At 43.0% G+C, this 12382-nt stretch overlaps 1 protein-coding gene across 1 annotated transcript; it reads right to left on the bottom strand.

Moving 5' to 3' along the window:
• Positions 1–3119: 3119 nt before the first annotated feature.
• LOC110507500 (delta-like protein C) lies at positions 3120–12011 on the bottom strand. The gene is made up of 9 exons (XM_021587523.2): positions 11689–12011; positions 11353–11592; positions 10723–10783; positions 10229–10486; positions 9367–9728; positions 9041–9260; positions 4489–5191; positions 4074–4191; positions 3120–3956 (listed from the first exon to the last, which is right to left on the bottom strand). The coding sequence occupies exons 1-9, from the start codon at positions 11737–11739 to the stop codon at positions 3951–3953; spliced, it is 2019 nt and encodes a 672-aa protein (XP_021443198.2). The 5' UTR covers positions 11740–12011; the 3' UTR covers positions 3120–3950.
• Between the last annotated feature and the right edge of the window lie 371 nt (positions 12012–12382).

Below are 12382 nucleotides of genomic sequence, written 5' to 3'. Positions count from 1 at the left end.
GTTCGGTTGCCCTTGTTTGATATGCGGGAACACAAACACTCAGTTGGACAGGGAACAAGAGGGTAACTCAAAGCCACTTGACAGTTAGGCTGTGAGTGTGCACGAAGCTAACTGCTCTGTGTATGCCCCCTTCCACTATAAACAAAAGTTATATACAGTACTTTGACATCTTGGCAGTGGTTTCATCTCCACACAAGCAGTTTAGTGGCATGACAGACTCCCTATCTTTTTGAAACACATTCAGCTTGCTTTCTGTTTTGGTTCCACGTGGAGAGTGCGATGAAAGGAGCCACACGGCCCTCTGCAATGCCCCTTCTCTCACGACACACAGTTCATATTGTGGCCGACATCCCCATGTGCAGTTTACTAATCTTAACCCCCACTTTTAGCACCAATGGACAAGAGGATTTGTTAAGATTTTACTCAGTCTGGACAGCTAAATCAGTTACACCAGCTCTGTCAGGAGGAATGGGCCCAAAATTCACCCAACTTACTGTGGGAAGCTTGTGGAAGGCTACCTGAAACATTTGACCCAAGTTAAACAACTTAAAAGGCAATGCTACCAAATACTAATTGAGTGCATGTAAACTTCTGACCAACTGGGAATGTGATGAAAGAAATGAAAGCTGAAATAAATAATTCTCTACTATTATTCTGACATTTCACATTCTTAAAATAAAGTGGTGATCCGAACTGACCTAAACAGGGCATTTTTACTAGGATTGAATGTCAGGAACTGTGAAAAACTGAGTTTAAATGCATTTGGCTAAGGTGTATGTAAACTTCCGACTTCAACTGTAGACAGGAGAAAAACATATTCAATCCATTTTAGAATAAGGCTGTAACGTAAAAATGTTTGGAAAAAGTCAAGGGGTCTGAATACTTTCCGAAGGCTATGATGAATCAAAATAGTTAGTGCAAAAAGGGGTCAATGTAGATAGTGAAATAGTTAACCAATAGCTAGCTAGCTGGATGAACTATTTAGCAGTCTTTTGACTTGGAGGTAGAAGCTGTTCATGGTTCTGTTGTTTCCAGACTTGGTACATCGGTACCGCTTGCCATGCATTAGCAGAGAGAACAGACTATGACTTGGGTGGCTGGAATCTCTGCAATTTTTAGGGCATTCCTCTGACACCGCCTGGTATAAAAGGTTCTGGATGGCAGGCCCCAGTGATGTAATGGGCAGTACGCACTACCCGCTGTAGCCCCTTGCGGTCGGATGCAAAGCAGGTGCCATACCAAGCGGTGATGCAGCCCGTCAAGATGCTCTCAATGGTGCAGCTTTAGATCCTTTTGAGGATCTAAGGGCCCACGCCGAATCTGAGTTGGAAGAGGCGTTGTCGTGTCCTCTTCGCAACTGTGTTGGGGTGTGTGGACCGTGATAATTCCTTAGTGATGGGGACACCGAAGGATCTTGAAGCTCTTGACCTGCTCCACTACAGCCCCGTTGATGGGAATGAAGCGTGCTCGGCCCTTGGTTTTCCTGTAGCCCATGATCTGCTCCTTTGTCTTGTTGACGTTGAGGGAGCGGTTGTCCTGGAACAACACTGCTAGGTCTCTGACCTCTCATCGGCAGTGATCAGGCCTACCACCATCGTGTCGTCTGCAAATTTAATGGTGGTGTTGGAGTTGTGCACGGCCAAGCAGTCTTGGGTGAACAGGGAGTACAGGAGGGGACTAAGCACACACCCCTGAGCATCCCCGTGTTGAGGGTCACTGTGGCAAATGTGCTGTTGCCTACTCTCAACTCATGGGGATGGCCCGTCAGGAAATCCAGGATACAGTTGCAGAGGGAGGTGTTTAATTCAAGGGTCTTTAGCTAATCTAATCAAACTTTAAATGCACTTGAAATAAAGTCTCATTTGATTTAGTCCCTCCCAGCTCTCAGCATATGTGCTCTCCCCATTTACACAGTTTATTCTCCCTCCCAATTTTTTTTTCTGAAAGAGGGGGAGTCGGTCTTTGAGAGGCAGGTTATTCTCAAAGGATCTTCCTCCAACACTGGAACACTCAATTTCAGCCTCTCATGGTGCTTATTGCTTGAGTAAAATACAGAAAATAAAACAGATTTCAGAACTGATGTTAGAAATCTGATCCCAAGAGCGGTCAGCACACGACACTAGGAACAGTGGTGCAGAGGATGCTGATTTGTTAACATACGCTTCTCCTTTAATCTATTTTGCACAATACAGGGTCTCATCCAAAGGGGGGGGGGGGGGGGGGGGAAATAGAGAATTAGCATATATATACACAGGCATCAGGGAGATGGATTAGAGCTGGTCTTTAGAGCCAGATAATGTATGCTGTGGGAACTATGCCAAAGGCTTTAGAGAAACCGCTCCGTAAGATCTCTCCCTTTTCTAGATGGCACATTAATCCCTGGATGATGCATCTCCAAACAGCACCGCAGCCGCCTCCTAGGCAACAATCTGCTAGCTAGTGCCATCCACGTGATTGCCTTTCTATGGGAGGCCAACATCCCTGCTATCTAGGTGGGTTCAGCGGGCCCAGCAACAAAAGTAAATGGGCCCCATCGACTTGAGCCCCATGTCCCATCTACTTACCATAAACATCATGCTAGCAGCCCAAAGCCCCCAAACCCCAGTGGGAAGACAACATGAATGTTTTTTTCTGATTTATTATGAAAAATATATATTTTTTTGACTTTGTGACAATAAGCACATAACATAGACGTATATACAATTCTCTTCATAAATACAAATGATGTACAAACAAATTAAATAGAAATAATATTTCATGGTTATGTACACATTGCATTGTTAAATTAAAGAGGACAATAATACAAATATTAAAAATACATATCTATTTGGTTTCAAACGAAAAAGAACAACCCCTCTTTGGAGTCCTTCATTCTGCAAAAAAAAAAAAAGTTCTCAAGATCCAGCACTGTCGGTTAAAACGATATGATATTTCGTCATCGGGGGAAGCAGTCTTTATGCACAACACACTTCATTCAAGTCAAGGGAATGTCATAAAGCACTGGGTGTTTGACAAGATGGAAGTTGTATATTGAAAGGCATTGAGAATTTTTTTTTGTAAAAGCTGTACAATGCACTACAACTGTCAACCGGTTCATATAAGACTTTCTAGTGTGCTTGTAAAAAAAAAAAGAGAGTATCAAACAAACACAAAAATAAATGTCAGTGTGTAAGATCAGTACCAAATCCCTTAAGTCAGAGCATAATTCAAAGATCAGGCACTTGATAAGATTGACTTCCATAAGTATATATGTAATGCTCTGAAAGATGGGGCACATTGGTGATTCATTTCCAAACGTAAAGGGAGTCCAGTTTAGAGACCAAAAGGCCAAGATATGACATCCGGCCACTCCAGACTCCAATATCTATAGCCAACTGTCCATCTAAGCTTTCAGTAAACTTTCATCTTCAGTTCTTTGACAGCTAGAACATTGTTTCCCGCTTTGACAGTAAAAAAAAATAAAAAAATTGAAAAGAGGCCACAAAAATGTCCTTGCTGTTACATCCGATTCTCAAGTGGATTGTAGTGGCATCTTATTCATGGGTTGTAAAAAGGTCCCTCTAGATAATTTGAGATGTCGTTTTCTTTTTGATAAGGCATCAAGAGAGTAAAAAGTCCTGCTTCTCTGTAATTGGTGAATCCTTGGCCCTCTTCCGAGGAAAGTTTTATTTTTGTTCATTTTTAATGGAAAGCAAATTATATTTAAAAAATATAGTGCAAATGATGCCGGAACATACATTCTACTCCCCCACTTTTCACGTATTGTATCCAAACATTGTCAATGTTGTGAAAAAAGTTCATTTTTAATGAGCAGCATGAATAAATATTAAATAATACATGTTGATTTAATATATCCTCTTCAATTATTTTGAATGGTCTTTGAAAGACTGTAAACATGTTCAGGCAAAGCCCTTGTTGGTCAAGGTACTCCTGGTGTCAGAATACTGTTGTTAAACCTAAGGTGGGAAAATGATGAGGGAGAAAGTTACCAATCAAATCTTGAAAGTTATTTGACAATAACTTCCTTCATAAACTCTTAACAATAACCCGTTTGAATGGGTGGAGCTGCTTACCTCAGTAGCAAAGACACACTGTTCAGTTTGCTGTTCTGTCTGGATGATGAAGACTGGGTGGTACAAGCCTTTAGGGAAGCTCATTGGTGGAACTATTATGCTGCCTTCTGATTTTTTCCTGTTGAAAAGAGATATAGGGAGGGAAAATAGGTCATGTTTGGTTCCACAGGCGCAATGGAATCATACAACAACAACAACAGAAACTGTGATCTCCAATAGAACGTTGTGGGTTAAAGAAAACCTGATAAAGCCTGAGCACTACATAGTGAGAGATCAAGTTGTAACATGTCTGCTAGTAGAAAGCCCTGCTAGGGTGCACTAGGAAATACAAGCATTCCATCCAACTCGAGGGCACTGGTGATCACACACTGCTTCATTGGCACAGTACCGTTTGAGTTTGGCGAGGCATACCTACCGGTCACATTTGTTCTTCGCATGACAGTCTTCCTCCTTGGCCATGTTGTAGTCAACCATCTTCTGCTTGTAAGCCGCCTTGTCTCCATGTTTGTCTGCGGGGGCCGAGGTCAGCGCTTTATCCTTATTAGACACCTTGTAATGGCCGCCGGGGATGAGGAAGGTTTCCTTCTCTCGGAGGCTGGACGGGGGGTTGGAACCACCTATGGGCTGGTTGTTGAAAGTCTCCAGGTCGTTACGAACAGAAGACGCCGTGGCCTTCCTCCCATGCCTCATCTGGCTTAGGACCACGATGGCAGCACACACCACCAGGGTGAGGGTGACCAGGCCCAGGGCGAAGGAGACAACCAAGGCTGCAGGCAAACCGTCTGCCTTGGGCTTGGCAGTGGGTTTGAGGCTGAACTCGCAACGGGATCCCATGAAGCCGGCCGGGCACTGGCACACGGGTCCGGAGAAATGGGTGTAGCAGGTGCCTCCATTCTGGCAGGGGAAGACGGAGCATGCATCGGCACGGATGCTGCAGTCCTTGCTGGTGAAGCCCAGGGTGCAGGTGCAGGTAAAGTCATTGATGCCATCCACGCAGGTACCGGCGTTGCGGCAGGGGTTGTGGGCGCAGTCATCGTTGTTGATCTTGCAGCGCGGCCCAGTGAAGCCAGGACGACAACGACACATCAGACTGTGGCCCAGATCCAGGCACTGGCCACCTGTTAGAAAGATGGACAGACAAGGGGGAGGGGGGGGGGGGGGGTTCAAATCACTGCACACAACATGTTTATCAAAACTTGAAGTGCAGGTATGAGTGTCAAAGCTTCTTGTGGAAGGCAAACATACAGTAACAGTCAAAAGTGTGGACGCACTTACTTATTCTTTATAATTACTATTTTCTACATTGTAGAATACTAGTGAAGACATCAAACTATGAAATAACACACGGAATCAAGTAGTAACCAAAAAAGTGTTAAACAAATCAAAATATATTTTAGATTCTTGAAAGTAGCCACCCTTTGCCTCGACAGCTTTGCACACTCTTGGCATTCTCTCAACCAGCTTCATGAGGTAGTCACGTGGAATGCATTTCAAATAACAGGTGTGCCTTCTTTTGTGGAATTTATTTTCTTCTTAATGCGTTTGAGCCAATCACTTGTGTTGAGACAAGGTATGGGTGGTATACAGAAGATATCCCTATTTGGTTAAAGAGTCCATACAAGTCCATATTATGGCAAGAACAGCTCAAATAAGAAAATACAAAACAGTCCATCATTACTTTTAGACATTAAGGTCAGTCAATCTGGAACATTTCAGCCATCATGGAGGAGGAGGTGTGATGGTGCTTCGCTGGTGACACTGATTTATTTTGAATTCAAGGCACACTTAACCAGCATGGCTACCACAGCATTCTGCAGTGATACGCCATCCCATCTGGTTTGCGCTTAGTGGGACTATCATTTGTTTTCAACAGGACAATGATCCAACACTCCTCCAGGCTGTGTAAGGGCTATTTGACCAAGAAGGAGAGTGATGGCGTGCTGCAACAGATTACCTGGCCTCCACAATCCCTGACCTCAACCCAATTGAGATGGTTTGGTATGAGTTGGACCGCAGAGTGAAGGAAGAGTGAAGGAAAAGCAGCCAACAATATGCTCAGCATATGTGGGAACTCCTTCAAGACTGTTGGAAAAGCATTCAAGGTGAAGCTGGTTGAGAGAATGCCAGGAGTGCGCAAAGCTGTCATCGTGGCAAAGGGTAACTATTTGAAGAATCTCAAATATATTTTGATTCGCTTAACACTTTTTTTGGTGACTAATTCCATGTGTCATTTCATAGTTTTGATGTCTTCACTATTATTCAACAATGTAGAAAATTGTAACAAAAAAAAATCCAAGATTTTTTTTACCCTTTATTTAACTAGGCAAGTCAGTTAAGAACAAATTCTTATTTTCAATGGCGGTCTAGGAACAGTGGGTTAACTGCCTGTCCAGGGGCAGAAGGACAGATTTGTACCTTGTCAGCTCGGGGGTTTGAACTTGAAACCTTCCGGTTACTAGTCCAACGCTCTAACCACTAGGCTACCCTGCCGCCCCACTGGAATAGAACTGTGAATATTTGTTTCCCATACCAACAGGAATTTAGCCGATTGCAGATTAGCTTGTGCTCATTCGCACATTAAGTACAGCTCCAGTGTAGCTGATGAGGACCCAAGGGGGACAAAATAGCCCACAACATTCTAAGAATAGTTTTTTTACCACCTCATAATGACAGCTTTATCTCAACCCTTATATCCATCTGAGCCAATCGTCTTTTGTACCGTGCCTTTCCGGCATTTTTTATATTTTAGGCGCGGACTGGATGCATGTCGAAACAAAACTGAGTTTATGGGCAAAGAGGAAAACATCATTGGTTTTTGTAAAGCTTAACTGCCAAAGAATGTGTCTGCAACACGGTCGGTTGAGTTTTGTTGTCAGACGGACAGATAAGAGTTTGAGCGGCTCCATCACAGTGGCGATTTTAGCATGTAAATCTTGGTGGGGCAAAAGAAAAAAAACATTTTTACATTGTGGGACGCATGCCAGCAAAGCCAACAACACTAAACAATACATTAATTGCATTAGAACAGTGACAAACGGTTTCCACAAACTGTTAGGGCCTACATAAATCTGTCCCAACACCTTACCTCTGCTACATCTGGCTATCAGTGGAGCCTTGTCTGGCAGCAAAACAATTAATTCAGCCTAATTTACTGCCTTTAAAAAAAACGTAGCTGACATGTCTGACTTGCTTAAACAAAATGGGGGTTTCTACTGACAACTGAGATCCACAAACTATGGCATAAGGGGTCCAAGAGAGATTTAGAGGCAATCTTATCGATTAATTTAAGACATTGAGCCAGCAAGGATGGACATAGTCAATATAACTATTTGTTCAGTACTTTTGAAATGTACCACGACAGAATTCAGAACATGGGCATTTCTTACAGTGTTCTCCCTGTACACCAAGTCAGAATCGTAGGATAAATAAAGGGGGCAAAATAAACAGAGAATGAAAGCTCTTACAATGTTCGATGATTACATTTCTCAAAAACAGGTTACAGGCTACATGTGCACCACCAAGTCAGAACAGTAGGTGAAATTAAGCTGAATATAGACCAAATGATTAGGGTGAGGCACATGGGATACTAACATTTGACTACACAACATAGACTAAATATTACTTTCTTAGCAACAGTATAGATCGCTGGCATATTACCTCATTAATGCAGCAGCATACAAGACATTTGACTCACCTTGTTGTGCTGTGCTCTCTTGAACAGGAAGGTGGCGCGGCAGTCCATCGTGGGCAAATTTAGTCATCAAACTTTGTCAAAGTCTGGCATTCTCTGAATTTATGGTGCTTTCAAGACAACTGGGTTCTCGTGGATAAAAAAGTTGAATCATGATGAGGTCAGTGATCTTCAGGTCGTAGCTCTAGAAAGAGGCCAGAGGTCCAAATGTACAATTCCGAGTTGGATGAAAGTTCAAAACCTATTTTCCCCAGTCGTAGCTTGTCTCTTCCCCCCGAGTTCCCAGTTGTCTTGAACTCACTAAAGTCAGATTTTGCCGTTCCGAGTTAAGTTGTTTTGAGCGCGGCAGAAATCATGCTTCATTGACAGCATCGCCAATGTTGAATGTTTATAATTTTAAACTAGGAAAAGAGACCCTTAATCTTAGACTTGGGACCACACAGCCACTCCACTAAATAGCAGGCTAGTGATTGCTTTGAAATGCTTGCAGTTAGCCACTGATTCCTTCCAAAACACTCATGGTTGAATGTGCGATTTCCAACTTGTGTAATATTTATGTCCAATGGTCAATTCTCTTAATGATTTATCTTCATATGACAAGGATTAAAAAGGATTTGCCAGTAGATTATCGACTTGATTCATGATGCTGACTGCTAGCTAAGATTTTGAAAGTATGATGTTGACATGATCAGTCCAATCAAAGCTACTGTAGATATGTGATTTGAGGTCATTTTATATTTGGCAAATTACCTTGAGCCTTCTTGGATGGGCACTTCTAATATAACTCTATAGCAGCACCCAAGGGGCTTGAATTTTCTAGCTCAACCCTAAGAGTTGACAGTGACGTAGTGTCCCAATGTGTGACAGAAAACTGAGCCAATCAAGGGGCAACGCTCCGTATTTTCGGCTGGCTTGCCCCACCACAGAAAGCAATGCGCTAGGCTGAAACATCTGCATTTTGTAGCGGTCTTACTCAGGAAAACAAAAAAAAGAGACCATGTTTGAAATGCGGCTTTATTAATGCTATGATATATATATATATATATATATATATATATATATATTTCTTACATTGTTTGCAAACTGGTATGTGACACGTATTATTGCCAAAATAACATGCAAAACAGGAAAGCTATTTTTTTTGCTAAAAATGTGGGGCTCAAAAGAGCACCACCTGCCCTGAATGACGGGTCGCCAGTGCTCCATCATAACAATCAGAAGTCCTGGTAGGTTTCCCTCACCCAGTCAGTGGTTGTGCTGTTGGAGGAATTCTTACCGTTAGCACAAGGGCCATTGCTGCAGCGGTCAATCTTCTTCTCGCAGTTGGAGCCCATGTAGCCGGCAGGACAGCGGCAGGAGTAACCACCGGTGGTCACCTGCTGCATGCAGGTGCCACCATTGAAGCAGGGCCCGTCGGCACAGGTCATCGCACTGATCTCACAGTTCTTCCCGTAGAAGCCTTGGGGGCATGTGCAGGTGTAGTCATTCTCCAGATCCTGGAAATATATATGTTAGCGTTTCATAGAGGACAATTAAAGACTTTGAGTAGTAGCTTTTAAACGTGAGAGATAAATAGAATGCTGCAGTTATGGCAGAACTTACATCGCAGCTGCCTCCGTTCTTGCAGGGGTTGCTGTCACACTCGTTGGTTTCGATCTCACAATTGTTCCCACTGAAGCCCGGCCTGCATGTACAGGTGTAGCTGCCCTGGCCTGTGTTGGTGCAGGGAGCATCGTTCGTGCAGGGCTTGTGGTTGGTGCAGTAGTTGAGGTCCTGGTTGCAGAACAGTCCTCCCCAGCCCTCTTTACAGTTGCACTGCCACGGCTGGCCACAGGTGCCATGCAAGCAGCCAGGATAGCGGACACACTGGTCACAGAGGGGTCCCTGCCACCCGAGGCGGCACTTGCACTCGCCTGGGGCCTCACAATAACCATGCTTCTCATTGCAGCCAGACGAGCAGATGGCTTTGGAGATGGAGAGAAAATTAGAATGAGTGTGCCCCTTTCGGATCACAAAACAATCCCCTTTCACTGGGCTCAGACACATCAAGTATTTGTTAAGTACTAAACTACGCAGCTGGTAGACACACAAAAGGAACACATGCCATATTTTTTTCATGCAAGGGAGCGCACATTAAGTTCCGACGCGTGTCCCTGTTATAAACCATAAACTCAGCTCCATTGTTGGCCCGAACAAAAGATGCAGACAAACTCTATATTTGAATCGACAGAAGCTTTATTTTCACCAGAAGATGTCGTTGAAATGTCAGAATGAACTATTTCAAGAATCGAAATTACACGCGCTGTGCACATCCAGCACAAATCAGTGGCGCAAAACAGTCATTTCTGAGATTTAAAAAAAAAGCCTTTTACGGATCTCTCTCCGTATATATAAATCTGAATAACAGCCGGTAAAAAAATAGAATAAGAATTGGCCTCATTTAAAAAACGTTCTGTACACTTACATTCTGAGCAATATTCTCCTTTCCAACCCGACAGGCACATTCTGGCGCCCGCGTCATCACAAGTGTAGTGTCCGAAAGGGTCGTCACGGGGACGGCAGTAGTCTGAGCAGCTCTCACCGTGGTAGTGTTCATCGCAGACAACGTGGTAAGAATAACGAAGTTCACTTTGCTCTTCAAAATGAACATCCTGTGACCAATCCTCGCCAATGTCTAGTCTTCTACGGGTGGCCAAGCGGCTGATCAAGTTGTTCTGGTTTTCTATTAAAGAGAGAGAGAGCGACACTAAGCAGATTAAAAATAAAATGCATTCCTAAAATCCAATCTTGAGTTAATAGCTTTAAAATATCTATATGTCTAATTAAATGTTACCAAATTTTTATAAATGTGTAAAACGTGTTTTATAACTCAAAACGCTTGTGCTGGGAATCACTATTAGAGGAATATCAAAGTCACTTTCCACCGCCTAGAGGGAGTGGGCACTGAAGGCTACCTACCTGTGGACTGTCCGTCGGAGGACTCTGCGTTCCAGGCTTCAACAATAAGCGAGAATGTACCCTTCAATCCACACAGGAAAAATATATACTTTGTCAAAAAGCTGTAAGAGGTGAGATTATATAAAGTGAAAACTCTTCATGAAAAGCTTCATGACATTACCCAATCTATGAAATGTACCACCTGGCATTAACCATTAAAGGCCCAGTGCAGTGATTTCCTGTGTTTTAAATATATTTCCATACCATGTTGGAATATTACAGTGAAACTCTGAAAATTATGATAATGCCCTTTTAATGTAAGAGGTAAAGACTGCCTGAAATATCAGCCTGTTTTGGTGAGATGGAGTTTTGGCCTGCCTGGTGACATCACCAGGTGGTAAATTAGTTAATAGACAAATAAGAGTGTTCCCTACTCCCAGTCAGTCCTAGCACAATTCTCACTTGCGAAATTGCTCTTTATACTAAGAAGCTAGTTTCATTTCTTTTTGATAATTTATTTGAAAACAATCACAGTAAGGTACTTCATTGTTACCAGGAAATGATTTGATAGTGAGAAAACCGGCTGCATTGGACCTTGAATTTCCCATCAGCTCTATGGTATATTGAGTACGTTGACAGTAGGCTACTCACCGGCCACTTGAAATGGAAAGGCACTCTGATGGGTTCGCTACTGGAGATGGAGCTCTGGTCAGCACTGAAGATTTCGGTCAGTCCCATGCCATATGTGCAGGGGGGCTCAGATGAGATGACATCTTGAGAATGTTTAAGACAGACTCGGAAGAATATCTGGCAGTCCCTAGACCGTTTGCAGACACTTCGGGTACTACTGAAGGAGTGTACTTTCAACTCAAACACACCAGACGACTCGACCTACAAGAATGATTAAGTACATATTAGTGGGTAAAAAGCGCAATTGCACAGGTTACCAACACATAACATAACTATGAATATTGCATGTGTACTCACCAGTTTCGTTGATAGCAACGCCAAAAAACATACGAATAACAAATGAGCCATTGCGGGAATTGTTTCTTCTTCTGCTATGAAAGTATAGCGGACAGCGCCAGATATCCAATAGAGGAAAACTGTCCTGTATCCCAAAACAAGAGAAGAAAAAAAAAATCACGTGCGAAATAGAGCGCACTTCTTGCGAGATTTTTTGGGGGGTCTTCAGACAATACTTAATAGAAATTGAGCTCACAACGAAAATAAAATCCTTTTGCTCCGCGGAGCAGTTGCACTCTTGACTTCTTTCTACCTTTAGTAACGTGTAGTGGAGCGTGCGCCAGGGATTTTATACCGCCTTCCAGTATCAGAGTGGGGAGGGTGCGAGCGCGCTGGAGGGGGAGTGTGTCAAAGGCTGTGCAGACTTGGCTGCAATTTGGGGACTGTTTACGATGTGCTTTGTCACCAAATTGGATAGGGTAATATAACGAAATACAAACCCATTTAAATTTAAGACTCTATGGTTGCTTCAGCCACAAAGCTGAATGAAAATGTGAAGAAATAGGCTATAGGCCTATACACGTTGAAAGAACTGCGCACATTGATTGCGAAGAGAGCGAACCTAAACTCGTGTGATTGTTTTTTTTTTCAGACATAGTTTGATCAGACATTGATTTCAATATGTAGTAAATTGAAAGTACTGGATACATGCAAT

This window comes from Oncorhynchus mykiss, chromosome 27 (genome assembly GCF_013265735.2).
Source record: "Oncorhynchus mykiss isolate Arlee chromosome 27, USDA_OmykA_1.1, whole genome shotgun sequence".
NCBI lineage: Eukaryota > Metazoa > Chordata > Actinopteri > Salmoniformes > Salmonidae > Oncorhynchus > Oncorhynchus mykiss.
The sequence above is the reverse complement of the archived record's forward strand: the minus strand, read 5'-3'. Positions and strand labels throughout refer to the sequence as shown.